Source organism: Bos taurus, chromosome 7 (genome assembly GCF_002263795.3).
Source record: "Bos taurus isolate L1 Dominette 01449 registration number 42190680 breed Hereford chromosome 7, ARS-UCD2.0, whole genome shotgun sequence".
In the NCBI taxonomy this organism is placed as follows: domain Eukaryota; kingdom Metazoa; phylum Chordata; class Mammalia; order Artiodactyla; family Bovidae; genus Bos; species Bos taurus.
This window is the reverse complement of record NC_037334.1, coordinates 42464455-42476878: the sequence shown is the minus strand read 5'-3', so window position 1 is coordinate 42476878 and position 12424 is coordinate 42464455. Positions and strand designations below refer to the sequence as shown.

At 42.0% G+C, this 12424-nt stretch overlaps 1 protein-coding gene across 1 annotated transcript; it reads right to left on the bottom strand.

Moving 5' to 3' along the window:
* Positions 1-879, bottom strand: OR2Z2 (olfactory receptor family 2 subfamily Z member 2). Its single transcript, NM_001390668.1, has one exon. The coding sequence runs from the start codon at positions 877-879 to the stop codon at positions 1-3; it is 879 nt and encodes a 292-aa protein (NP_001377597.1).
* Positions 880-12424: the final 11545 nt, after the last annotated feature.

Sequence of the window (12424 nt, the reverse complement as noted above, 5' to 3'; positions counted from 1 at the left end):
TTAAACAGTCCTACCTACCCCACATTTCCCTATAACCTTCTTCATTGCTCCTGTTACTTCCTTGTTCCTGAGGCTGTAGATGACAGGATTCAACATGGGTGTGAGGACTGTATAGAAGACAGATACTACGTCATCCTGGCCAGGAGAGTGGTAAGATGCAGGTAACATGTAAGTGTAGACAAGGGGCCCATAGAAGAGGTTGACGACTGCCAAGTGGGAGGAGCAGGTGGCTAGGGCCTTCTTACGCCCCTCCACAGAGTGCATCCGGAGCACAGCTGCGAGGATTAAGGCATAGGAGGTGGTGATGAAGGCAATGGGCACCAGGAGGACCACCACACCCGTCACAAAGAGCACCTGCTCATAGGCAGCCGTGTCAGCACAGGCCAACCTCAACAGTGAAGGCACCTCGCAGAAGAAGTGTGCAATCTTCTGTGAGCCGCAGTAGGGGAACTGCAGGGTCAGCGCAGTCTGGATGGAGGCGTTGAGTGACCCTCCCAGCCAGGAGGCAGCCACCAGGAGCAGGCAGGTCTGGCGACTCATGAGCAGTGGGTAGCGCAGAGGATTACAGATGGCCACGTAGCGGTCATAGGCCATGAGGGCCAGCAGAATGCACTCTGTAGCCCCCAGGAACATGAAGAAAAACATTTGTGCCCCACAGCCTCCAAATGAGATGCTTATCCATCCAAAGAGGAAGCCTGCTATCATCTTGGGAACAGTGACTGAGGTGAAGAAGATGTCCAAGAAGGATAGCTGGCTGAGGAGGAAGTACATGGGTGTGTGGAGCCGGGCATCTGCCCAGATCAGGAGGACCATGGCAGTGTTGCCGGCCATGGCGAGTGTGTAGATGACCACCACCATGCTGAAGAGGAACAAGTGCATCCGGCTCTCATTAAAAAGGCTGGTGAGAACAAAGGTAGTGGAGGAGGAATGGTTCCAGGTCCTTCTGACTGCCTCCTGCTGAACTTCACTGTGGGGAGGAAAGTGAACCGGCTCACCAAGGACTCAGAAGCGTCCACTCTGAGTCAGAGAGAAGGTGATAGATGAAGAGCAGAAAGTGACTGGCAAGGCTGGCTAAGGGGCTGTGGGAGTTCTTCCTAACAGTCTTGCAGATTGCTATAGGGTCGACATTTTTTCACAATGAAAAACTACTATAACAGGCATGGTATTCAGCCAAAGCAGTGTTCAGAGGGGAACTTACACTCAAAATGCAAATGTTATAAAAGAGGAAAGACAAACCAATGACCAAAGTTTCCATCTCAAAAAGTTAGAAAAGGAACCACAGTGCACTAGAACACCTTATGTTTTTATAAAAATATACTTAGCATCCTTAGCAATATTTCCAGTGAATAAATAGGCACACAGGAAAAAAATTATAAAAAGGAAACATTTACTCTAATGCTTAGTCTGAGGAGTAGATCCACACCTATATGAATTATATGGTTCAAAATTCTTATTTTCTGCCTGCCAATGTAGGAGATGTAGGAGACACGAGTTTGATCCCTGTGTTGAAAAGATCCCCTGGAGGGAGAAATGGCAACTCACTCCAATATTCTTGCCTGAAAACCCCCAGTGGACGGAGAAGCCTAGGAAGTACAGTCCCTGCGGTGGCAAAGAGTCAAACACGACTAAGTGACTGAGCACACACACACATTTTTATGTACTTGGGTATCCATGTGATGCATTTCTCTTAGAGATAGACAAGAGCCTGTGACTGTGGCAGACAAAGTGTGCTTTATCAGCTAGCAGAGCCATGCATGGCCATGTTTCTCTTGTCACTTTGTCCCTCAGGAGTCCCAGATACATTCATTGTGTTCAGGGCTTATAATCGTTTTTTACATGGGTTTCTGAAAGTATGTTGTTCTCATCTTCATAACTGTCACCTCGTTTAAATGGTTTCCCTATAGCTAAGTCTTATTATCTTAGTAAGAAGATCCCTTTTAAATTTTTGATAGTAAATGGTCTTTGCGCTAAGTATAAACCTGTAGATGCCATGGTAGGAGTAAGTAAATCAGTTTCAATGTTACTCTTAGGAAGGCTCTGAGGCTTTAAAGTTCTCTCTTGTTAAATTACATTTATTCAGGCAAAGTCAATTTCAGTCAATGTCAAACTATGATGGCAAAGATGTCATCCTAAGGCAATTTTAAAAAGTGTAGACAAGGGTCAAACTCAGACTGCTTATTCTGCTATAAGTGAGCCTGCAGGGAGCTGCCCACCAGACAAATTACCTGAAATTTTGAGTTCTTCTGGATTCTTAGTTCCAAATGTCCCAAATCCTAGGAAATGACTTGAATTCTGGCTTGTATCTCCAGTCTTGAGTTTGATAGCAAGTGACTTAAATGAAGAGATCGAAAGGAAATGAATTGAACTGCCTACTGTCCTATTATGAGCTGAGAATATGGGAGAATTTTGGAGCTGGTGGACACCACTGGGTCACTGAGACTGGGCTGGAGGCGCCACAAATTTCAGAGGCATGCCAGAGATGTGACAAATTATAGCCTTTATTTGCATGTCCTTCAGAATCACTAGCAGGGCTGTACAATCTATTACAAATTTATAAGTTTACAAATTAGGGGCAAGCAGTAATTTACAATGCGTGGGTGTGTCTCAAGTCCCCTTAGTCGTGTCCCTTTGCAACCCCATCAACTGTAGCCCACCAGGCTCCTCTGTTCATGAGATTTTCCAGGCAAGAATACTGGAGTGGGTTGCCATGCCCTTCTCCAGGGGATCTTCCTGACCCAGGGATCGAACCTGCATCTCATGTCTCCTGCATTGGCAGGCAGCTTCTTTACTACTAGGGTCACCTGGGAAGCCCATATAATCTATGGGAAATCTGTATGTCCTGTTTTCCTGAATCTAATCCCTGGGAATGGGCCCTGAGCACCTGTGCTTCTGAAACCTCCCAGGCTACTCTGATGTGTGATCTGAGTTGAGACCCACTGCCCACATCTCATGGTTAAATGTGCAAAGGAACTTAGAAGACACAGCTTGCCTTGGGTCTCACTGTATATCACAAGGAAAGCCTTTCCTCAGTGTTCGTGCTGGCTCATCCTGCTAAACCATAAGGCTCTTCTAATCTATGGCTTTAAACTCCACCATTTCCAGGCTGCTCACACTGGACACACACAGATCCCTTTCAGTTGAATCAAATATACTCAGAGTATAGCAGGTCTTGCTCCCACAGCCTGTCTCTGAAGCTGAACATGAGAAGTTAACACTGTTAAACCCAAACATTCAAGATGAGCTTTTAGTTAAGATATAACACACTGCATCTATTTTCTCTGTTTTACAATGCTTTGTTTTCTTGATGGCTCACAGGACAGGAAGAACTGCTCCTCTTGAGGGTTAGCCAATTCTTATACATAGTAAACAACTTGCCTGGGAGAATGACTCTGATGTGAAAACCAACCATCTGCCTCCAAATATCAGGATTCTGGAGTCCAGGACACTATTCCTATGCCCTGAATCACCACTGGGCCATGTCCCAGACAATGAGAGATTACCCCTGTCGCCCAGAGCCTGCTGATATTACTATTCAATGTAATCCTAAACTTCCTCAGTTGCTTACCCTGCCTCACTCAATTCTTCCCACAAAACCCAGTGAACACATAAGGCTTTGACTTATGCATTCCTCTCACTCCTCCTGCCTTCTGACCAACTTTAGTTCTTTCCTGCATGGTCTTATATAGTGTGGCATTTTCTCTCCTCATGGGAACTGTGAGTAACAATCTTTTCAATGGCGATGATCTCCTGATCTGTTCATCCCACCATTCCTTCAGTAAAAGTAAGATCTCAGGTATATTTAAAAAATTCCCTTAAAGAGCATTTTCTCATGTTGTCCCTGTTTTGGCATCTTGCAGGCACAGCTTGCATTGTTTGGCATCTACATGGCTCAGCCTCCATAGATTTTACAGCTGTAAAACATTCCCATTTTTCCAATGGGAAAGGAGCATGAGCCTTGGTCAATATATTTTTTATTTTCCAGGCCAGATCCCAACTTTTTCTCAGTGTTCTAGAGTAGGCTTTCTCAACCTGGGCCCAACTGGCACTTTAAGGTGATCACTGCTGAGGGAGGGTGCTGTCTTATGCAGTACAGGGCACTTAGCAGCATCCTGGACTCTTCCATTAGATGCCAGAAGCATTTGCTCTCCATTGTGACAAACAATAGTGCAGACATTGCGAAACTGTCCCCAGTTGGGAAACTCAGCACTAAAATTCTACTATCAGTTACCTTTCTTTCCATTCCTGCCCATTCCTCTAAGGCAAATGAAAAATAAGAACTCACATGTGCAGAACCTGCAATAATGCAGATATGATAGAATGTCTTTTGCAGGTTTTACCCAGTTTAAGCCATTGTGCTTAAGGAATTAGTCTCTGAAGTCAGGCAGCTTAGTCCCAAGCTTCAACTCCACCATTTCCTAGCCCTGTGACTTGGACAAGCTACTCAGCCTTAGGCTCCTTATCTCAAAAATTGTTGGAACTATTGAGAGTTTTAAATAATTAGTACACATTTAGTGCTCTTTGGTAATAGTCTTGGCATTAATAGCAGCTGAAACTTAAATAGCACATTCTTTCTGCCTATTACAATTTATATAACCTTATCTCCCTGTAAAATGGATCATAAAACTCAGTTCTCAGGGTTATTTCAAAATGTTGAGTAAGAAAAATGTTGAGAGTGTGTCTTTTGCATAATACATATTCAATAAATGTTAGAACTCTTCCTTTCCTCACTTAAGCAAATTAGTTTTGCAAAATAATCACATAGTCAATACATGTACCTGCAAAGAGCCGCTAGTCTCTTCCACTTGGAGATTTACTTTCCAAGGTTTTCCTCTCAGAAACCTTAGAGGGGGTTCTGTTTGTTGTGATAGGATGGGCTTCTTCACTGCACACAGAATCTCCCATCTTGGTTGAGAGTTACCTGTAGTGACTGACTCTGTCCTTTCCTTCTTTGCACAGAATGTGGTTCACTATCGGCAATGTTTGTAGGATGTGTGGTGAGTATCTGAAAGAAACACACGCTTATCCACAAAACACTATTACCTCTATGGCCATCCTTTGGCACAGCCATCTGAATTTAGTGTCTGCTCTATGGGGCTGTGCATGAGTACCTGCACCCAGAGATGCTTCTTTGGTTGTCCTGACACTGTTCATTATTTTTTTCATGACTATTTCTCAGTATTGACACAGATATCTGCAATGCAGTGTACGCGGTGAATGTGTGATGTGTGTGTGTCTCAGAATAATTCAGGGTGATTCTTTTCTTTCAAGCTGTTCCATGGAGGAAGAGGATATTATTTTTCTATTCTTTCATCTTCTAGCTTACCTAGATCTGAAGTAGCACCCAGCAAACATTAAAGAATTACCACAATGAACAACAACAAAGAAATCCTCAGTGTAAATGGTCATTTCATGGTGTTGGCTAAATATAGCCTAAGGCTTTGTTTTCTCCCTTATGATTTTTCTGCACTGATATGATTTTTTTTATTCCCTTGCAGTGTGACTGATTTTTCTTTTTCTTTTTTTTTTTTTATTCCTTTATTTCTCATGTGTTTCCCATCCTCTTTTTCTTTTTATAAAGAACAGTCCTGGATTTTACAATTTAAGAGGTCTCATTTTTGGAGATGAGTGGTGTAAATAAACAAACAAACAAAAACAACTTCCAGTTAGAGATTTTAAATGCTGCAAAGTTTTACATGAAGGGAGTTGTAGAATTGCCCTTTATAACTTATGGGGCTGCATAAACGGAGGTAAAAGTTTTAAATTACTTCCCCACCTCTCCATCTCCCATTTCATCCCCCTACTCACCTCACATTGTCCCAATCTGCAGTTTCCATCAGGAGTCTCAGTCTCTTGTTGACTTTTTTCCTTCCTAGGCTCCAGGCTGAGGTTCAGAAACCAGGGCAGGTCCTTTGTGGAGTCCACCTAGAGAATCTGAAAGCTGAAGCTTGAAATCCACCTCCTTTCAACAGGGCATGCCAAAAGGCTTCCTGTTTGCCCCCTAGAGCCCTGTCTTTGCAAAACATATCATATCGACCTTTACCATGATTAGTGTGAGCTGTTGCCTGTTCCTAGTGCTCCTTCCAGTTTCAGAGTGCCATGACTGGAAAGCTTTTGTAACTACATTTGCCCTATTTTCTCATCCACAGATGCAAGGATTGCACAGTCCCACGTAGGCCCATTCTCCTGATTTAGCTGTGCTGTTGAGACTTGTAGGATGTATGTCCTGAGAAGATATAAACTGCTTAACCCCACATTACAAAGAAGGTAATGATATTTAGAGCAATGGTTCCCAAATCTGTCTACACATCAAAATTATCTGGGTAGCTTCAAAATACCAGTGCCTGTGCCTCATCCCCAGAAGTGGAGATTGATTTGGTCTGGAATACAGCTGGATTGTTGGAAGGTGGTGGCTCAGAGGGTAAAGCCTGAAATGTGGGAGACCTGGGTTCGATCCCTGGGTTGGGAAGATCCCCTAGAGAAGGAACTGGCAACCCACTCCAGTATTCTTGCCTGGAGAATCCCATGGACGGTGGAACCTGGTGGGCTACAGTCCATGGGGTCACAAAGAGACACGACTGAGCGACTTCACTTTCACTTTTCACTTTAAATAAAATACTTTAAATAATACTTTCCAGGTATTTCTAATCTGCAGACAAATCTGAAAACCACCAAATTAGGGATTTCACAAACATGCCAGATATGCCAACAGCCGGCAGCCAGATCTCCTTTAGACCAGAGGTGGTCCCTGGATCAGCAGCATCAGTCACTGTCAAAATGCAAATCCCCAGGGCCCACTTCAGACCTATCCAATTAGAAATGTTGGGTGGTGGCTCAGAAGTCTGTTTTCACAAGCCCTTCGGTTGGTCTCATTTTGCTAAAAATTGAAAACCACTGCTGTAGCCCAGAGGTTCTCTGTAATCCAGAGGGTGATTTTGCCCCCCCAGGGGACACATGTCACTGTCTGAAGACATTTTTGGTTGTTACAACTAGAAGGAAGAGTGCTAATGGCATGTAGTGGGAAGAGGTCAGGGTGCTGCTGAACACGGGTACACAGGGCAGCAACCCCTGCAACAGGGAATTAACCAGCCCCCAAATGTCCATAGTGCCAAGAGCAGGAAAACTTCTACTGATCGTTCTGATTTCCTGGGTGATTTTTACCCAAATGTATGTTCCCTAATGGTATTCCTATAACAAGTTCCATGGAGCAATATGATGAACAGTGCATGTTATGGCAGCTGAATGAGGCTGTTGAGTGGTTAAGTGAATGAAGAAGACTACCACTCATGACAGAAGTAAAGGGATGGACCAAAGCTCATCCATTTGACTAAAGGAGATGCTTTTGAAGCACTGAAAATTCACACCTATTTAGAGCATCAAAACAACCTCAGCCTGGGTTTTATGGGATGCAAACAAACATGGTCAGGCATTTCCAAAGCAGTGGGCAGCTTGGCACAAACAACTAATTCCACTGATGAACATTTGAGGTTGTTTGATATACACCAAAACATTGGTAAGTGTGGTTACTCTATAACACAGGGATGGAATTGGGCTTTCATGGATATAGTTCAGGATTCGTGAGGGAAAAACTGCCACTCTTGCCATTGGCCTCATTTATGGACAAACTTTCTACAGTTCTGCTGATTTGTTTGATGCTCTGTAATTGTGGCCAAAATCTAAACTTGGTGTCAGGGAGACAACGAATGACTAATTTGTGAGCAGTATCACCACCTGTTGAGAGAGGTCAGGGAATAGTGATGGTGAGAGGAGAGGTAAGCTTGCTGGGATTTCTCAGCCAACAAGAGTTTACAAGCCATCTGTAGACACACATGGCTTTAATATTTCTACCTACCAGCTTACTGTGTGCCAGGATTGGGCTCAGTGTGCTAAATGCATATATTCTACACAGGCTTTGTTATATGTGTTTTACAGGGTAGAAAGCCAAGATTCAGACATGGCAGATGCCAGGCTGATAGGTTCAAACTCAGTCTGACCTGAAGCCACTACTTGTGGCACCAAGCCATTTTGTTTAGACAGCTTTCTGACTGCTCTCTGAAATCTCACAGCTCCAAAATTTGTGTGTGACTGGTCACCAAATGCCAGCCTAAATTCAAGTAATTACTTTTAGAAATGTCAGTTGATGTACTTTAACCTTGAACCAAGAGTAGTAGTAGCAGTGTTAGTGGCTAAGTTGTGTCCAACTATTTGTGACCCCATGGACTGTAGCTTGCCAGGCTCCTCTGTCCATGGGATTCTCCAGGCAAGAACACTGGAGTAGAATGCCATTCCAACAGACTCTGCTCAAATAAAACCTGAGTGGATCTATCCTAGAGAATGTTCTATAACCAAACCACTTTTTTCTACATCTGAAACTAACATAATATTGTAAATCAACTATACTGCAATTTAAAAAAATGATTAAAATACCTAGGTAGAAACATCAAAAGAAACTGCTTACATATGGGCAGGAGGAAAGAAGGTGGAGGGTGACTAAGACCTCCTAGTTCTCCTCCAGACCAGAACTTTAACAAAGTCCCCATGGTTAATGAATGTAGAATGAGGTGGATTATAAGAAGGTTGCCCTGGAAGAGAAGGCTGTTTATTTCTGAAATAGCTGATTGAGGAAGATTGTGACTCTCCATCCTTCGGGATATTTTTACATATTGGTGAGCAGGTTCCTTACCTGTGCAGATACCTGAGTCCCTGCAGTTGGACAGGATGAGTTTTCCAAAACTGAAAGCTTTAATTCTCTCCTTGTTGGCTCCTAAATATTTCCTGTTTTTTTTTTTTTTTTTTTTGACATGTAGGCAGTTAAGTGGCTTCAGAAAGAAGATACAATCTATATTGAAAAGAATTGTAAGTAAGAGCAAATATCAAGATCTGGGATAAAGTTCATGGTTTCTGGACATGGGGGGCCTCTCTGAAACACACACACACACAAATATTTTCTTAGCCATGATGCAGTGTCTTCAGGGCCTTCAGGGCCCCCACACTATTGTTTCAAACCCTTATATACACAGGGTACTTGTGGAGCAGGCTTGGGAATTGCTGGTTAGATCAGCGCAGCATCATTTTGGTGTCTGAGGGAAACTGCTCCCTAGTCAGCAATTAGAGATATAAAGAAGCATCTTTTCTCCCTTCCTGCCTCCCTTCCTTCCTTCCTTAAAATATTTACTAAGTTACTGGGGTTACAGCTGGGTTTTTTTTTTTGGTCCTATTGTTCTGAAAATGAAAAGTAAAAGTGTTAGTCAATCCGTCGTGTCTGATTCTTTGCTACCCCATGGCCTGTAGTCCACCAGGCTCTTCTGTCCATGGAATTCTCTAGGCAAGAATACTGGAGTGGGTAGCCATTCCCTTCTCCAGGAGATTTTTCCAACCCAGGGATAGAACCCAGGTCTCCTGCATTGCAGGCAGATTCTTTACCATCTGAGCCACCACAGAAGCCCTGTTGTTCTAATGGGTTTTTATTCCTCAGTTCTGAAAGGAATCAGAATGGGAAGCAAGCTAATTATTCTATCTCCCATTTTATATTAGATACAACCTATTTAATTTAACTTTATCCTCGTAGTAATCTTATCATGTAAGTAAATAGATCATTGTTTTACACATGAAGAAACAGAAATTCAGTTAATTAGCTTAGTGCTTAAGGTCATCTGCCCAGGAAGTGTCAGCTGGGGTGTAAACCAGGTCTAGATTTTGGTGAAGCCTATGATCTTTGTCTACATGCAGCCAGCATGTGCTATGTGTAATCTTCCAAACCCAGATTAATATGAGGGAATTTAGGTAAAGTTAACATGAATGGACTCCCATAATGTGGCTGTTTGGTGGTTATGGCTACACAGGTCTATTAATGTGCACTTTGTCAACATTACTTTTAAGTGAGAAATGGAATAATATTGTTTTATTTTTTTAAAAGTATATGGCCTTTGTCCTGTTCCGTTGTCATATTTTCATTTATACTTAAAGTGCTATTGGGATCACCATAGCCAAGACTATAGAGTATTTTTCTTTGGTATGCTTTCTCTATTCCCTTGTATTCCTTTCTACCCCACTGTGGCTTTTCTGTCCTCAGCTTCAGCCATCTCTCCAATCTCCATCATCATGGCCTAACCTTAGATCCAAGGATCCTCAGATTCAAGTATTCATCATCATGACATAATCTCATCATGTCAGTGCAACAGAACAGACCAACAGTGTTTCATACATGCTCTCTGCCCAGGGATTTATTGGTGTGTATCACATTCAGTCCCCCTTGACTGAATAATCCACATATACATGACTCGTGTAACGCTGGTCTGCAGCTAAAGTCAGGGAAATCCCCATTTACTGCTTTGTACTTGATTCTCTGTGGTTTTTCTTCTCTCGAATGTGACTGCTCTCATTGTTTATCTAACAATACTTATTAAGTATCTCCAAGGCTGTGCTTGTACCGAATGAAAGTGTTTAGTCGCTCAGTTGTGTCGGACTTTTTACGACCTCATGGACTGTAGTCTGCCAGGCTCCTCAGTCCTTGAATTCTCCAGGCAAGAATATTGGAGTGGGTTGTCATTCTCTTCTCCAGGAGATCTTTCTGATCCAGGGATCGAGCCTGGGTGTCTCCTGCATTGCAGGCAGATTCTTTACCATTTGTGCCGCCAAGGAAGCCTTGTACTGAGGGAGGTATGGACTGTTTCTTTGAGCTGTTCTAGTTCTGCAGGGATCATAACACAATATGCCGAGGGGTCATAAGATCCAGTTCTCTGCATAAGACAATTCAAAGTACCTGGGGTACCTGGGCTGTTATGGTGCCTTCCAGAGTCTAATTGGGCTGATAATAAAAATGAGCTTATGGCTAGCCATAGTCTTTTAAAAACTTGTGCATACTTAAGGTGCATACTTGATGACTTATGTAGCACTGTGAAATAATCACCACAATTAAGCTTATTAATCATTATGCATCACCTCACGTAATTAATCTTTTTTTTTTTAGTTGGCATACACAGGATCTACCTCAAAAGGCAAATTTTATCTTGACCATGTTATACATTAGATTTCTAGAACTTACTCATCTTGCATAACTGAAACTTTGTACCCCTTGACCAGCATCTCCCCATTTCTCCTTCCCCCTCATTCTATGCCCTATGATCTCATTGCTGAGTATTTAGCCAAGGAAATTGAAATCAGAATTTGAAGAGACACCAATGTTCTCATGTTCATTGTAGCATTCTATATAGTAGCCAAGATATGGAAACAGCCTAAATATCCATTAATGGATGCATGGATAACGAAAATGTGGCTTATGTGTACAATGGAATATTATCCAGCTATAGTCTTGCTTACTCTCATTTGCTTTTAAATTCCTTTGTCTTTAGTAGGACAGATCAACTCAGGAGCGATTAACAAAGTTAGCTCCTGTCTTCTGTTGTTGAATACCCACATATTTTAAAACTTGCCTTTTCAGGCTGTTTTCCATTACTCTTGAACACATTCCCTCTTCATTCTGACTGCAATTTCTCTATATTCTGTGTACGTGTGTTGTGGTTGTCTAAGTTAAACAGAATGCCTGAAACATTTCTGACTGATGAGAGATGCAATGGTGACTTTTGGGTCCTTGAAGGCTTTTTTGTTTGTTTGTTTTAAATTCTTCCACTGCATAATTTGACTTACTTAGCTTATGGAAATCTAAAATTCCCTAATTATTTGCTTTATTACTTGTACCTGTTTAAACTGTCCAAATCATGTTTTGGGATGCCAGTTTTTTGAACCTATGTCTACACACTTGTGTTAGTCCCTACTTAAATTCTTCACAGCAATTGAACATATCTGTACAAAATATAGCAATTCTTATATTTTTTTCAGATATCTATTTTTTATTCCTCCTAACATAGCCTTGTACATTTTTAAAAATTTTATTTAATTGAAGGATAATTACTTTACAATATTGTGTTGATTTCTGCCAAACATCAACATAAATCAGCCATAGACACACCTATGCCCCCATCTTGAACCTCCATCCCACCTCCCTCCCTATCTCACCCCTCTAGATTGTTACAGAGCCATGGTTTGAGTTCCCTGAGTCATACAACAATACAAACAGATAGTTCCACTGGCTATCTATTTTACATATGTTAATGTATGTTTCCATGTTACTCTGTACATACATCCCACCCTCTCCTTCCTCCCCAATCCCTCTGGGTCCATAAGTCTGTTCTCTATGTCTGTGTCTCCATTGCTGTCCTATAAATAATTTCATTAGTACCATCTTTCTAGATTCCATTTATATGTGTTACTATACAATTTTTGTTTTTCTCTTTTTGACTTATTATTCTCTCTTTTCTTCTCTTGTTATTCTCTTTTTGACTTATTTGATTTCACTCTGTATAATAGGCTCTAGGTTCATCCACTGGAACTGACTCATATGTGTTCCTTCCTATGGCTGAGTAATATT

Coding starts and splice junctions, on each gene's coding strand:
- OR2Z2 (NM_001390668.1), bottom strand. CDS start 879: ATGCACTTGTTCCTCTTCAGCATGGTGGTGGTCATCTACACACTCGCC.